Source organism: Embiotoca jacksoni, unplaced genomic scaffold, assembly GCF_022577435.1.
Source record: "Embiotoca jacksoni isolate LCO1_2020_lvr unplaced genomic scaffold, fEmbJac1.0.p SCAF_13, whole genome shotgun sequence".
In the NCBI taxonomy this organism is placed as follows: Eukaryota; Metazoa; Chordata; class Actinopteri; family Embiotocidae; genus Embiotoca; species Embiotoca jacksoni.
Genome location: NW_027185263.1, coordinates 10,350,392 through 10,363,263, shown reverse-complemented (window position 1 = coordinate 10,363,263; position 12,872 = coordinate 10,350,392). Strand labels below are relative to the sequence as shown.

Sequence of the window (12,872 nt, the reverse complement as noted above, 5' to 3'; positions counted from 1 at the left end):
CTGTGAATAAGTCTCTTTCTGTAAATTCTAGTGGAAACAACAACAAATACTTAGGTTCATTTACATTGAATTTTTAAAATGACACAGCAGCATCAAATTACATATTGTGATGTTGTTCAAAGATGTTAGTGGTAGCCAAACTGTGCAACCACTGCAGTTTAAAAAAAAACACATTTAAAACCGGGTAAAACTGATGAACATCCCTTTAAACCCAGTACCTCCATCTCCAAATCTTTCAGCCTAGATGTCATGCTTTACATCAAAGGGGTGAGGCTGACACCTGCTGACCAAGCCTAAGCAGTACACAGAGACAAACGCGGGTGAAGCAATGACTTTATCTTTACAGTGCACTGTGGTGATACACAGAAAACTGTAGTCACAGAATGACTACAGTTGTCATTGGTGTGGTGTGTGTGATCCTTAGCTTCTTATATCTGATAATCTCTATAAATCAATCTGTACAGTCTGCACCGAAGCAGTGCAAGATAAAGTGGAAGAACAAGTGCATTACAGGTGGCTCGCCTGTTCTGTTATGTGCTTGTATGTAATATGGAGTCAAGTCAGGAGTTGATTATATTGTGTTTTGTTTGAAATCCAAGCCCACTATAAAGGAACACACTGTTCCACAAGATTACCTGAGCTTTGATATATTTTTAACCAGGTCCCATGCAGCCCAGTGCTTTAGTGTGGGATGGAACCCTTTAGAAATGAATCTGCTGTCCACTGGATGATTTCAATAGTATTTACAAGCTGTAGACCAATGATGTGGACTTTATTTGACTCTACATTCCCATTCTCAAATTGGTTTCAGCTGTGTAATGTTTGTGTTGTCACTTTTTATTACATTCTCACAAAAGATCTATCTCCACCACCACAGAGTTTATGAAAGAAATGCTGACAAAATCATGCTCGTCTGTAGACTACATTCATTCAGTCACTTGGCTGGATTTGAGCACCAGCTGGACCTTGCACACTTTTAACAGTAATGGTTAATTTGTGTCAGATTAACCCTAATCTGATTCCAGATTTAGGTATTTAGTTTAAGATTTAGGACGATTTACATTTTAGGTCAAGTTTGAGCAGGTGTTCACTAGTAAACAAACCTGTAATGTTTCTGTTATAGCAAAGAACAAACCTCTTTCATCCAGTCACGCCACATTCGTATTCATACAAACCTTTCTATTATTCTTAAATATAATCTATTTTTTGCATGTCTGTGTCTCTTAATGTTAAGATTTCAAAACTGCAGGTTTTGAGAATAAAGCATAGTGGTGGAAATAAAGGAGTCATTCACCATAAGGAGTAGCCCATACTTTTACTTAATACTTTTACCCAAGTACAATAGTACATACAGGATTTTGACTTCGAGTGGAGTATATTAACAGTGTAGCATTGCTCCTTTTACTTTACTTGCCAAGCAAAAACCTTGTTTTTTCATGCACTGGTCAATTTTGAAATTTTGGGCTATTTTGCCTCTGTAATATTTTCCTCTTTCTGACCAGTGTGGAAGGAAAAGGTCCAAAATAAACATGTAGGTGTTTATTTTATGCCACATTGTCTATTTGTGTCTGATAGTATTGTCTGATTTATGGAGTTATACACAGAGATATCCCAAATCCCTTCTGTAAAAACCCTTTTATATAGAGTCTATGGTAAAAACTTTCAAGAAAATCAAATGTGGATTTTGAATCTGGCTTTATTTGTTTATTTTTATTTAATTTAAACAATTCATTTAAATCTGTTCATCTAATTTATTTCACGTTAATTTTCTTCGACAAATTATTATTTGTTTAATAAAACAAATACAAACTTTGTTTGGATTTTAATGTTTCGATTTATTTTCTGGGAATTTAAGCAAATTAGCATAATTGTATTTGTATTTTCCTTATATGCACATCTAAACATAATTCAATTACATTTAGTTTTGGTCTATATAGGAGCAAATGACAATATTATCTCTGGGCACTTAATTTGGTAGAGACTTTATAACATATAATTTCACAAAACCTGTAAACAAAACAATTCTCCTGATGTGAGTTATCAATTGAGGAAGTTTTTTTTTGGTGATATCTATCTTTCTGAATCTTTACCCTGTTAGTGTCTCGCCTTTAGAAAGGACTGTTGTGACTGCTGTTGATTACTCTGAAAAATGGCCCAGTCCCGACAGCGCCGTGCACGTGCACAGCTGCTCGTTGCCACGCGTCTTTACGCGAGCGCGCACGGCGGCGCGTGGCCGCCTCCTTCTTGCTGCTCATTTGCGGTCAGTGTTACAGACATGGCTGCTCTCAGCAAACTACCGCACAGCTGCTACGAGATCGGCCACACTTGGACCCCGTCGTGTGTGCAGTCTGCTGCGGATGTGACCAGAAGTGCTCTGGAGGCCTCCTTCAAAATTTACGTCCCTCTTTACCTGGTAAAGCGCTTCACCTGCAGCACTCGGCACTATCAGCTACATGAAGTGAGCCAGCTAACCAAGTGAGGCTAGCCAGTTCTGAGAAAACCACTTAAGATGAACTGGCGCGTCACTCGCGGTTCACTTGGGGACTATGTTCAAGTAATGTACGTGGAGAAGAAACTTGGGGAAAAAAAAAAAAAAAAAAAAAAGAAGAAACGAGCTAGGTTGCCCCCTTTTAAAGATACCGCAGGCTAACTGTAGCAAGCAGAAAACAATCTGATAGTTTATGCAAACGACTTCCCGGAGTTGAATAGTTTAGATGCACTCTGCGCATCCTTTAAACACCGAGTTGGACACATTTAACAACCAGTCGTGAACACTGACAACACAGTGACCACCAGGCATTTGTGCTTTGCAGGTCGCTGCAGTCCTGAGGAGAAGGAAGAAGGACTACTACTTAAAACGGCTCCTCCCTGAGATCCTGTGGTCGACCTCTTTCCTCACTGCCAATGGAGGTCTCTTCATTGTTTTCTTCTGCATTCTCAGGTTAGTGGCTCCACGATGAGTTGTGGCTCGGTGTCATTGGATTTTTTTTTTTTTTTAAAATGTAATGGTTCAAACATTTAACATGAAACAAGCAAACTGACCCAATTATACAACGGTATCGCACTGTCCTTTGTTGACTGTTTTTTTCCCCTGTTTAACAGTTTTCAGGGTTGCTTAAAGGTGCCTTGTGTAGTTCTCTTGTAGACAAACAATGGTTTTGTTTATATTGGGTGTCATCCAAAGGCTTTGTGCATATCTCTTAAGTCTAAATAAATTAAAGTAAATTAGTGCTCAGAGTGTCCTTCAGTTCACGGCCTCTCAGTTTCAAACGTTCAAAAATTAACTCGGCTTGTCACACTCCAGGAAACTGTTTGGAGGGTTCTTCTCCTGGTCTGCTGGGTTTGGCTCAGCATTGCCTGCCTCCTATATTGCAATTCTCCTCGAGCGCAAGAGCAGGTGAGATTCCTGTCTGTTTCTTTTCACTTTTTCATTTTCTTGTCTCGAACACATTTGCCAAGTACACATGGGTCACACTTTTTGGGACCTAACTAAAGCCACATCGCCACTGACGGTATGGCTCTACTCTCTTGTAGTACCGGGTACTTTTCTGGTTTCCACTGCAGATAGTACCCCCTCAAGAAGGATCGTCCCCCTGGATGTCATTGTCAAAGTCACCTCAACAAAATAGCCTTTTCCATCAACACTAGAACATTGCACAGACAGAAATTGCTAATAAAGTTCAATGTGGCCTCTGTGTCTCTCCTTAGGACTTCAGTTGTGTGACAGCTGGGGGTGTTTGCTTTTCTCTGAACACATGTCCAGTTATTTGCCTTCAGGCGGGCATGGCTTGCAGGAACACATATCAGTTGAGGGAACAGAGTTTGACGCAAGACTGACTTCTTTAAACACTGACTGGGTGCAAAATTTCACATCGCTTGAAGAAACATTGATCAAGCCATCGACCCAGGTCGATACTGTAGGTCAAGAAGGGGCTTTAGTTGTTGGATGCATCCCAGATATACTACATGTCTTTCCGCATACTGGTTCTGTGTTTACTTAAAAATCTATGCGTGTCTTTTTCCTGCCAGGAGAGGACTGCTGACAATATATATGGCAAATCTGGTAAGAGCTGCTCTCTTAATTTAAAATGATTTGTTATACGTGAAGCGATATGTATATGTAATAGTGTGATCTTGTTGTCAGGCCACTGAGACTTTGTTCCGCATGGCAGTGACACGAGGAATCGTCAGACCCATCAAACATGGCGAGGTAATATCAAAGGGAGCTGTGCAATGTGCATGAATAAACCTGATCGTAGATTGTGTCCCTTAAAGATGAAAGTTATATCTTCATATCTGTTGGTAAATCACACCAAAAAATATACCTTCACAATCAATTCAATTCTGTGTCATATTCTTTACACATGGTTTATCCATAAAGATCAGATTGTTTCTTAAAATGGCAATGAAATCTTCGCCACTTATGACTTTCATCACAGATCTCATCAAATTGCATCATGGTGGTGAAATGAGTTCCTTGTCTGATCTTCTCTTTCTCTCTGCTTCTCGTCAGGTGCTCTTGTTCTGCATCACTGCATCGCTCTATATGTTCTTCTTCAGGTCAGAGCAGCGCAGCGGGCACATTGTTACAGAGAAATGTGGAACATTGTTTGATTATAAACGACCTTCAAATCTTAAAGAAACAAGAGTAAATGTTTAAAGTTTGAGTTAACATTTGTTTTATGCTGCAGGAGTAAAGATGGACTCAAAGGCTTTGCATTCTCTGCATTGAAGTAAGTCATCCCTGTTCCTGCCTTCATTTAGGCTGCTGACACTGTTTTGGTAAAGCTCATTGAGGTGGTGTGTGTTTTCTGTTCCAGGTTCATCATTGGGAAAGAAGAGATTCCAAGTCACTCTATGTTGGCAGACAATGTCTGCCCAAGGCCTCATGAGAGATCAGCTGCTATAGAGACGGAAGATTCACAAGCGTCGGCACAAAGGCCCAGTTCCAGGAGGAAAACTCTGCTGGCCTATACCAGGGAACTACTGGAATCAATGTGAGCGAAAACACTCCTTAACACAGACACACAGGGGAGTGTGATGGAGAGTGGCAGCCAATTCTAACCGTTTTTTTCTTTTTTCGTTCTGTAATCTAGATGCAAGCGGGGTCCAAGACACAGATGTTGTAAACATTACCAAGACAACTGCCTTTCCTACTGTGTCAAAGTAAGCGCCCTTCTTCCCAAGATGTTAGTTGTTTTTTTTTTTTAACATCCTCATTTCATAATGAATTTATAATACTCACATAATTTAAAAGTCATTCAATAATGCTGAATTAAGATTTTTTTTTTTTGTCATTTTTCACTACAGGGTTTTGTCAGGATGTTCAGTGTTGGCTATCTGATTCAGTGTTGTCTTAGAGTGCCCTCAGCATTCAGGCAGATGTTCTCTAAACCCTCACGGCTCCCCTCCCTCTTCTACAGCAAAGAGAACTTCCAGCTTGGGGCCTTTCTAGGCTCTTTTGTCAGTATTTACAAGGTACATTCAATACTTGCTTTTTTTCTCTTCTTTTTTTCCCCCTCAGCATCAACAATTTTCTTCCGCTTTATTCCTTTTTGGTTTTTAATTATATTTTGTGGTATACTGTATATTTCAATGCTTTTTCTTAAAAGGTTAATATGATTTGAACGTCTCCCATCCATTTCCTCTCTTTCACTCAGGGAACAAGCTGCTTGCTGCGCTGGGTGCGTAACATCGATGATGAACTCCACGCTCTGATTGCTGGTAAGCGAGGATTGTGTAAACTGTCAAGTAGAATCCCTGTTGAGGAATCCTCCTGGGGATTTTGTCATGTCTTTGCAGATTTACTCCATTTGACGACTGTCTCCCCCCCCCCCCCTCAAGGTTTCCTGGCTGGTCTCTCAATGTTCTTCTACAAAAGCACGACAATATCCATGTATCTCTTCTCTAAGCTGGTGGAGGTAACAGACAAGTTATTGATGTTTGAACGTAATGCATCACAGACAAGTTTAACCAAGTGGGGAGAAAACTACGTTGCCAAGAAAATATACACAAACCAAAATCTCAAGGACAGAGAAACGGTGTTTGTCGAGTGTGATCTGAAATAGAATTCACCTCTCAAATTGTAACCTTACATTTATATCTGACATATTAATATTACTGTTTTATTGATAAATAACTGCATTTTTTTGTGTGTGTATAAATTATAGTTACATGCAAACAAGACAAGAAACTGGATCACCCTGTAAATGTGAAAAGGTGTTTACATACACTGCAGTGACCTGGTTACAGTATATCTGTGCGCAGTAATTAGAGCTACTCCTCTGCCAATGTTGTCGCTTTTATTCACTGTGAAGCCGAGTAGAATTGTATGAAACAGTGATAGCTTGTAACTCACAGGAAGCACGTTGTCAGAATAACTGGAACAAAAAATGGAATTGTTTGTTTGTCGGATTTTTCTCCATGTCTGCTTATCTGGAGCTTATCTGTATTTGATAGTTTATCATTAACCGCACATGTAATCTCTCTCTTTAGACCATGTACTTTAAGGGTATTGAGGCTGGCCGGTTCCCTTACTTTCCTCATGCAGACACAGTCATATATGCCGTTTCCACTGCTATCTGTTTCCAAGCTGTAAGTGTCACGTGCATACCCACTCACATAAATATGCTTCAGACAGTTATTTCATTTTATTTTTAGCTGACAAAGGATATAATGTGTGACTCATTACTTTTGCACAGGCGGTGATGGAAGTGCAGAACCTCAGGCCTTCGTACTGGAAGTTCCTGCTGCGTTTGACGAGGGGCAGGTATGAATGTTTGCAGCGAAGTCTGTCAGCTGTCAAGCAATGTTTTTCTTTAAAGAGAAGTCATAGTTAGGACATTCGTTATACTATAAAGCGTACCTTTTCTTCCAGCTGAGCTGCGGTACAGATGTGTTTTTCTCCGCTCTCTGCTTGATCTATGCTTTGTGCTCTCTTTTTCTTATTTTTGTTAATTTCCTCAATATTCTTCTGAAGAGAGTTATCAATGCTTACATTGATAACTAAAACGTTTATAGTGGAACTGCAGAATGAAACAAAAGTTTACTTTGGGAACATGGAAAAGTTATCAGCCCTGCCACAGACTTGGCTGTTAGCCTAGCCTAGCATACAAAGCTTCCCTAACTGGCATAAAACGCAGCTAATTGATGAGTCGGCAGGTTTGAGCGAATGCATGCTTGCACTGCTTGAACAGAAGATTGACAAGTTACTTCAAATCAGGAGCAGCCACTGTACAAGATGCTGAGCCACCATATGCTATGGGAAGGATGCTGTTTTTTTTTTTATACATGGGATCACATTAAATGCAGTGCATCCTGTCACAGACCTGGTATGAATGTGTCTCAACACTTCTGGATCAGCGGCGGGAGCGTCAATTCTAACCTTCCCCAACGACGCCTATTATTGGCACGACATCCACACAAAGCATAAACTCCAGCCAGGACGTCTTGGTCTGACTTTGTCTGCCACTGACGCAAATCCAGCAAGACCCCAAACAAGAGAGAACCAACTTTCACTTTCGCAAAACGGGTAAAATTAAGCAAACTAAAACCCAAGGAATGGCTCCAAAACCACTGCTAGGCTGAGGGCCAGGAAAAACATTGCTAAGCCAGACATTATTCTGATTGTGGATTCTATAAGACTATAAATCTAACTATGGCTGACACCTCTGTCAGGGAGCTAACGGGGCTGTTGACAGTTATCCTCTACACAGCCAGATATGAGGATGATTAACTGCACTGGGTCTTTTTCATAGTCCGTGAAATAAAACTGCCTAAAGTGAAACTGAAAACAGAAGAGGGATTCAGACAAACTCAGCGACTGTCAGTCACAACATATATATTTATCTTGGGGCACATTTCAACCCTGGGGAGAGGAATTGAATTTTAGAAGACTACTTGGCCTGAATACACAGCTGACATCAGCTTTCCTCATCTGTGGGATAAAGTTAGACAATTTGAGTATCTTTTGGAACAGTAAACGTTGCTGTAAACGTGTTCATCCAAATATCACTGGATCCCTTACTGCTCGTCGCCAGCCTTCGTCGTGCACTTGAGATGCCATACCCAAACAAGAATGTGTGAATAAGCGCAAAAACAAATTTCCCCTCGGGGATTAATAAAGTAACTACCTAACCTAACCTAAAGGATAGTGCACAAAGGTAGACGGCTTGTGTTCTCCTCTGCTCCATCTCGATGAAAAGCATGCAGAGGACGTCTCTGTCCCAACACACTGGTACTTAAATCAAATTCACGGATGGATTTTAAAAGTGTATTACCCGTTTGTAAAGCACGGTCTCGTCTGGAGCCAAATTTGATTAACTTTTACGTAACAAAGCATCCAGACCCATTATCCCATCATCCAGAAAGATGGAAATGTATTATGTACGGATAACAAATTCAGCATTCTTTAGATGTTACTGAAGTGGATAAAAGGTCAGGAACTCAAAATATGAGTGGCAGACTGATGGTGGTGCCAGAATTGCAGAGTAATTGACATGGTAACATACTCTGGAGGGGTGTCATTAGTTCCTAATCAGGTTGATTCATAGCAAAAAGTAAAATAAAGCATTTAACATATTTACTGTTAAGCTTTCCAATATAAACAACTAATCCAATTGTGTGTTTTTTTTTTAAACGTCAATCAATAGTCTTGAGAAAAGTAATTTTCTGTGTCCGCTCCTAGGTTTGCTCTGATGAACCGACAGTTGCTAGATGTGTTTGGGACTCAGGCGTCCAGGGACTTTAAAGGCTTTGTGCCCAAACTGGACCCTCGTTACACCACGGTGCCCAGCCAAACAGTGCTTCTACCAGAAGGAGACATCCAACTTGGATGACTTGGGATCAGGCTCTAAGAAGGGGTTTATGGTTACCTCAACAGCAATTGAACATGGTTGTTCTGAGTGACTAAAGGATTTTCTAAAGGGGTTTGAATTATTAAGAAATGGCGTTGTGTTGTGTAGGGATATGATTTGGACGATTTAAAAACAACAAAAAAAGCCATGATCTGTCCAGAAAAGGGTTTCACGAGTGTTAGTTGTGGTGCTGCACATTTTCTGACAAGGACTGAACACTCAACGGTAACTGGTCTAAGAAAAATGAAAGGTGTAATTTCATTAACAGTGCATCATCTGTTAAAATTAGATTGAAAGATTTGTACGTCCTAATGAAAATTCTAAATAGTGCAACACAGAGTAACAATGCAAGCCATCTGATTGAACAACAAATCTTTTATCTTTTGGTAAATTGTCAATTTGAATTTGGCAGGATGTAGTTGTGTGTCAGTTGAGTCAGTTTATACAAATAAAGAAAAAAAACAATTGGTTATTTTTGAAAATAATGCTGACTTGACTAACCATACAACCACATTGCTTCTTTTTCATCAAGTTACCAATCGGTTTGTTCTGACAACACACTTTTCTTATTTGAATGATTGTGCTCACGTCTGGGTGACATACACTAATCTTTTAGCAATATACACAGTGGTACCTGTTCTTTGACTCTGGTTTAAGAGCAGAAAGAATCAGATTATTTCTCAGACTTTTTTGAATGTGTATTTCTGAGGTCTATACAATTATGTAGCCTCATCAAATATTTAAACCATAGTAGCAATGGGATATTTGTTTAGATTGTGTTCTATGATGTAAAACACTGAGGTGGAGAGACACCCTTTTAGCCAATTATTTAATTAAAACAAGATTGATTTTCAAATGCAGTTGAGCATTTTTGCCCCCAAATCTCATTACATTTAGCTGACACTTTTATCCAAAGCAACTTACAACATAGAGCAATTTAGGGTTTGGTGTCTTGCTCAAGGACACTTAGGCATGTGGACAGGAGGAGCTGGGGATTGAACCACTAACCTTATGATTAGTGTGCAACCCACTCTACCGACTGAACCACAGCCTCCCACGCAAGTTTATTTTAACTAGACTTGACAGTATTTGTTTCAGTAAAGTAAGTCACCATACATTCTTCGTGGGCTAAAAGAAAGAATCAAGGACAAGTTATTGGTGAACAAAATGATCTGCTACTACATGTCTCTTCAATCAACTTTTATTGTATTTCCTGAAGATCAGTCACTTCCCCTTGATAAAGTATGTGGTTGTTTCACAAGCTAAATCGACAGTAAATCCATCAATGGAAGCATAGTAAATGCATTGATGCTTGCTTTATATTAAACTGTATCGTGATTGCTATCATTACTTGCACAATAAATCATTTTAAGGTGGGAAATCAACACAGTACAGATTGTCAGTTATCACAATTTCAATAATTCAACAATTTCCCCTGATGTTTAAAAAAACAAAAGAAGAGTGGTTTCTTTGAAATGCAATAAACATTGATGATATGTAAGAAACATGGTCATACATTGTGCTACAGTCTGCAGAGATTATTTGGTAACTGCACTTTGATGGTAAAGTAAGTGTGGGAAGAAGCAGTTTTTCCATACTGTGCACAAATGTCTGACGTTTACTAATGGCCTGCTTGTCACTGTGCGAACTAACTCACTTAGAGACATTTATTTTAGTTTCAGATTTTGTCTGACTTAGGATTTAAATTGGTTTCATGGATGTACAACCACAAGCAGATCCAAACATAGTTCAAATAAAGTATGTGGTTGTTTCACATAAGCTCATCATTTTTTTTTTTTTTTAAATACTGTTTCCTGGTGGTGTTGTAATCAACACCCACTGAGTCCAAGGTGAACTCCATTGTTTAAAATCCACATTGAATGAAAAGATGTTTACTGAAGAATTCAGTGCCACATTGAAGTGTTTCCTTGAAACTGCTGTTTTGAGAATTAAAAGAACGCGGCTCAGTCTGATTTTGATTTTGATTTTTGTTAAAGATGTCTGTTAAAAGGATGATTAGAATTTTAAATCTTTCATGTTCCCTGAAAAGTGTGAATTACATATACATATTACATATAGTAACTGATGAACAGTCACAGTGGTTCTGCATTTAATGAACTAATGGGGACAGTAGCTTCTGTTCATGTAAAACTTCAACGCAAATTGCACCAATGCATCGTAAATTTTTCACGAGGATCATGCATGATGTATTCAAGATGTAAACTGATCACATATAATGACTCTGTAAAATTGCTACATCTTGTACACATTTTATTTCTCTCGCAGTTATTTGACTTGCCAGATTGTTTACTTCAAATTCTGCATTCAGTTCCTCAACCCAGCTTCAGACACACCTGACCTCCATACAAGAAGCCATGAATGTGAAAAATGTGTGTTTTAATTAGAGGTGTGAGGTATGATTTAAATCTATCACATAGAATTATAATGCAACTGTCTACAAATTGTTTTATGTAAAAGGGGTGTATATTAAAATATTTTTTGAATCCAAATGCAGGACCTGTTTGTTTTCTGTGATAAATTGTCCCTCTGTAATTTAGCTGGAATAGTTTTGATGTACAGGGCTGTGCAAAAGTGTTAGGCACGTCAGCGGTTTGAATTCTTACAAGTTAAAAAAATGATTCAACCCCTGATGTGTTTTATGATTTTGTATAAAATTAACAATTTATAACATTGTTTTGGAAAGATTTGCACAGTGTTGTTACTTTTTCTGATTCTTGTAGCATTTATCCTTATCTCAAGGCCTCAAGATTAGAAATAGCTGCAATAATACTTGCAGCTGATTTAAAGCAGTACTAAATACAATATTATTTTGCCACAGTTTCACAAACTTTCTGTTTCACAAAGGCTGTGGATAATTATAAAGCTGAGAAGATGACATGCCATCAGCAAAATCCCATAAATTTTAGTGTGCTCAGTTATACTGCGGTAAAGGACATCTATACATTTTTCACAGCCTCTTGAACTTTATTCCTTTTGTACCAAGTCAATTGTTAACTCGGCACAGAAGGTACAAAAAAAAAAAGATGTTTTTAAAGATTGTGTTTGATTTGTATCTGGTTTTTTCATATTGGTGTGGCAGCTTTATGCAATTGTGTTATATATATATTTTTTTTTCTTGCTGACTTATTTTGCCGTTTGACAAAGTTTAATATTTTACATGACCACACTTTAAGCTCTGCTCTTGCAGCAGCCTCGGCCCAAAGTGAATTCTCTTGATTTGTAAATTAATCATGATAATCATTTACAGGGAGGCACAGTCTGCATTATGTTTATGGAGGGCAGCAATGTGTCAGCTTTGTTTTATTTTCTACTCCAAATAGACAAGAAGAAGAAATTCATAACGGAAGTAAAAACATGTGATGTCAGGTAGAGGCATTTAAGCACTTCTGTTGTAGCAGCCCGCATTCAAAGTAAAAGAATAATAAAAAATTAACCATAAATCATTTCAAATACTTGAAAAGTAAATTGTGGTGAAGCTTTTGTTAGCATTTGTACTGAAACAATAAGAAACAGTAAAGGACAGGTAAACAATATGGCAATATGGTGCAACATAACAATATCAGACCGACAAGCTGCTAGAATTATTGAAAGTAGCCTTCCAGTGCATTGATCACTGATCATGCCCACACTTTGTCTTATGATTAACACGTTATTTACTGAATCATTTCCTTAATTTTTTTTTTTTTTATCTATCTAACATTTTCTAGGTTGCCCTGAATTTGAATGAGGACTTGTGGCCACACATCTTAATTCTTATCGGACAATCAAATGTCCCTTAGGAACTGTAAAAGTAGTAAAACCTGTCACCAATTACCACCGTTGAACACTCTGCTTGACTTTAAGAGCAAGATGCAAGAAGACCATAATAGGCATAAAGTTGTTTAAAAAAAAAAAAAAAAAAAAAAAAAAGTAGTCTGATGGTTTATGTTTGTAAAGACGAGGCTTTATTTTGGAGGAATGGAAACCGGAAGTCTCCACTTCCTGTGTTACCTTGAC

At 38.5% G+C, this 12,872-nt stretch overlaps 1 protein-coding gene across 1 annotated transcript; it reads left to right on the top strand.

Moving 5' to 3' along the window:
• The first annotated feature begins 2,270 nt into the window (after nucleotides 1–2,270).
• Nucleotides 2,271–11,365, top strand: tmem135 (transmembrane protein 135). The gene is made up of 15 exons (XM_069146371.1): nucleotides 2,271–2,413; nucleotides 2,814–2,941; nucleotides 3,305–3,397; nucleotides 4,030–4,063; nucleotides 4,145–4,210; nucleotides 4,514–4,560; nucleotides 4,692–4,733; nucleotides 4,821–4,997; nucleotides 5,097–5,166; nucleotides 5,311–5,478; nucleotides 5,661–5,724; nucleotides 5,845–5,921; nucleotides 6,496–6,594; nucleotides 6,702–6,769; nucleotides 8,687–11,365. Exons 1-15 carry the CDS (start codon nucleotides 2,276–2,278, stop codon nucleotides 8,835–8,837), a joined length of 1,422 nt encoding a protein of 473 aa, XP_069002472.1. The 5' UTR covers nucleotides 2,271–2,275; the 3' UTR covers nucleotides 8,838–11,365.
• Nucleotides 11,366–12,872: the final 1,507 nt, after the last annotated feature.

What these genes read in the sequence shown, in the direction of transcription:
- tmem135 (XM_069146371.1), top strand. Translation starts at nt 2,276, where the DNA reads ATGGCTGCTCTCAGCAAACTACCGCACAGCTGCTACGAGATCGGCCAC. An exon ending in GCCTTTCCTACTGTGTCAAA is followed by an intron (nt 5,167 to 5,310) that starts GTAAGCGCCCTT and finishes TTTTCACTACAG; the next exon opens with GGTTTTGTCAGGATGTTCAG. An exon ending in CTTTTGTCAGTATTTACAAG is followed by an intron (nt 5,479 to 5,660) that starts GTACATTCAATA and finishes TCTTTCACTCAG; the next exon opens with GGAACAAGCTGCTTGCTGCG.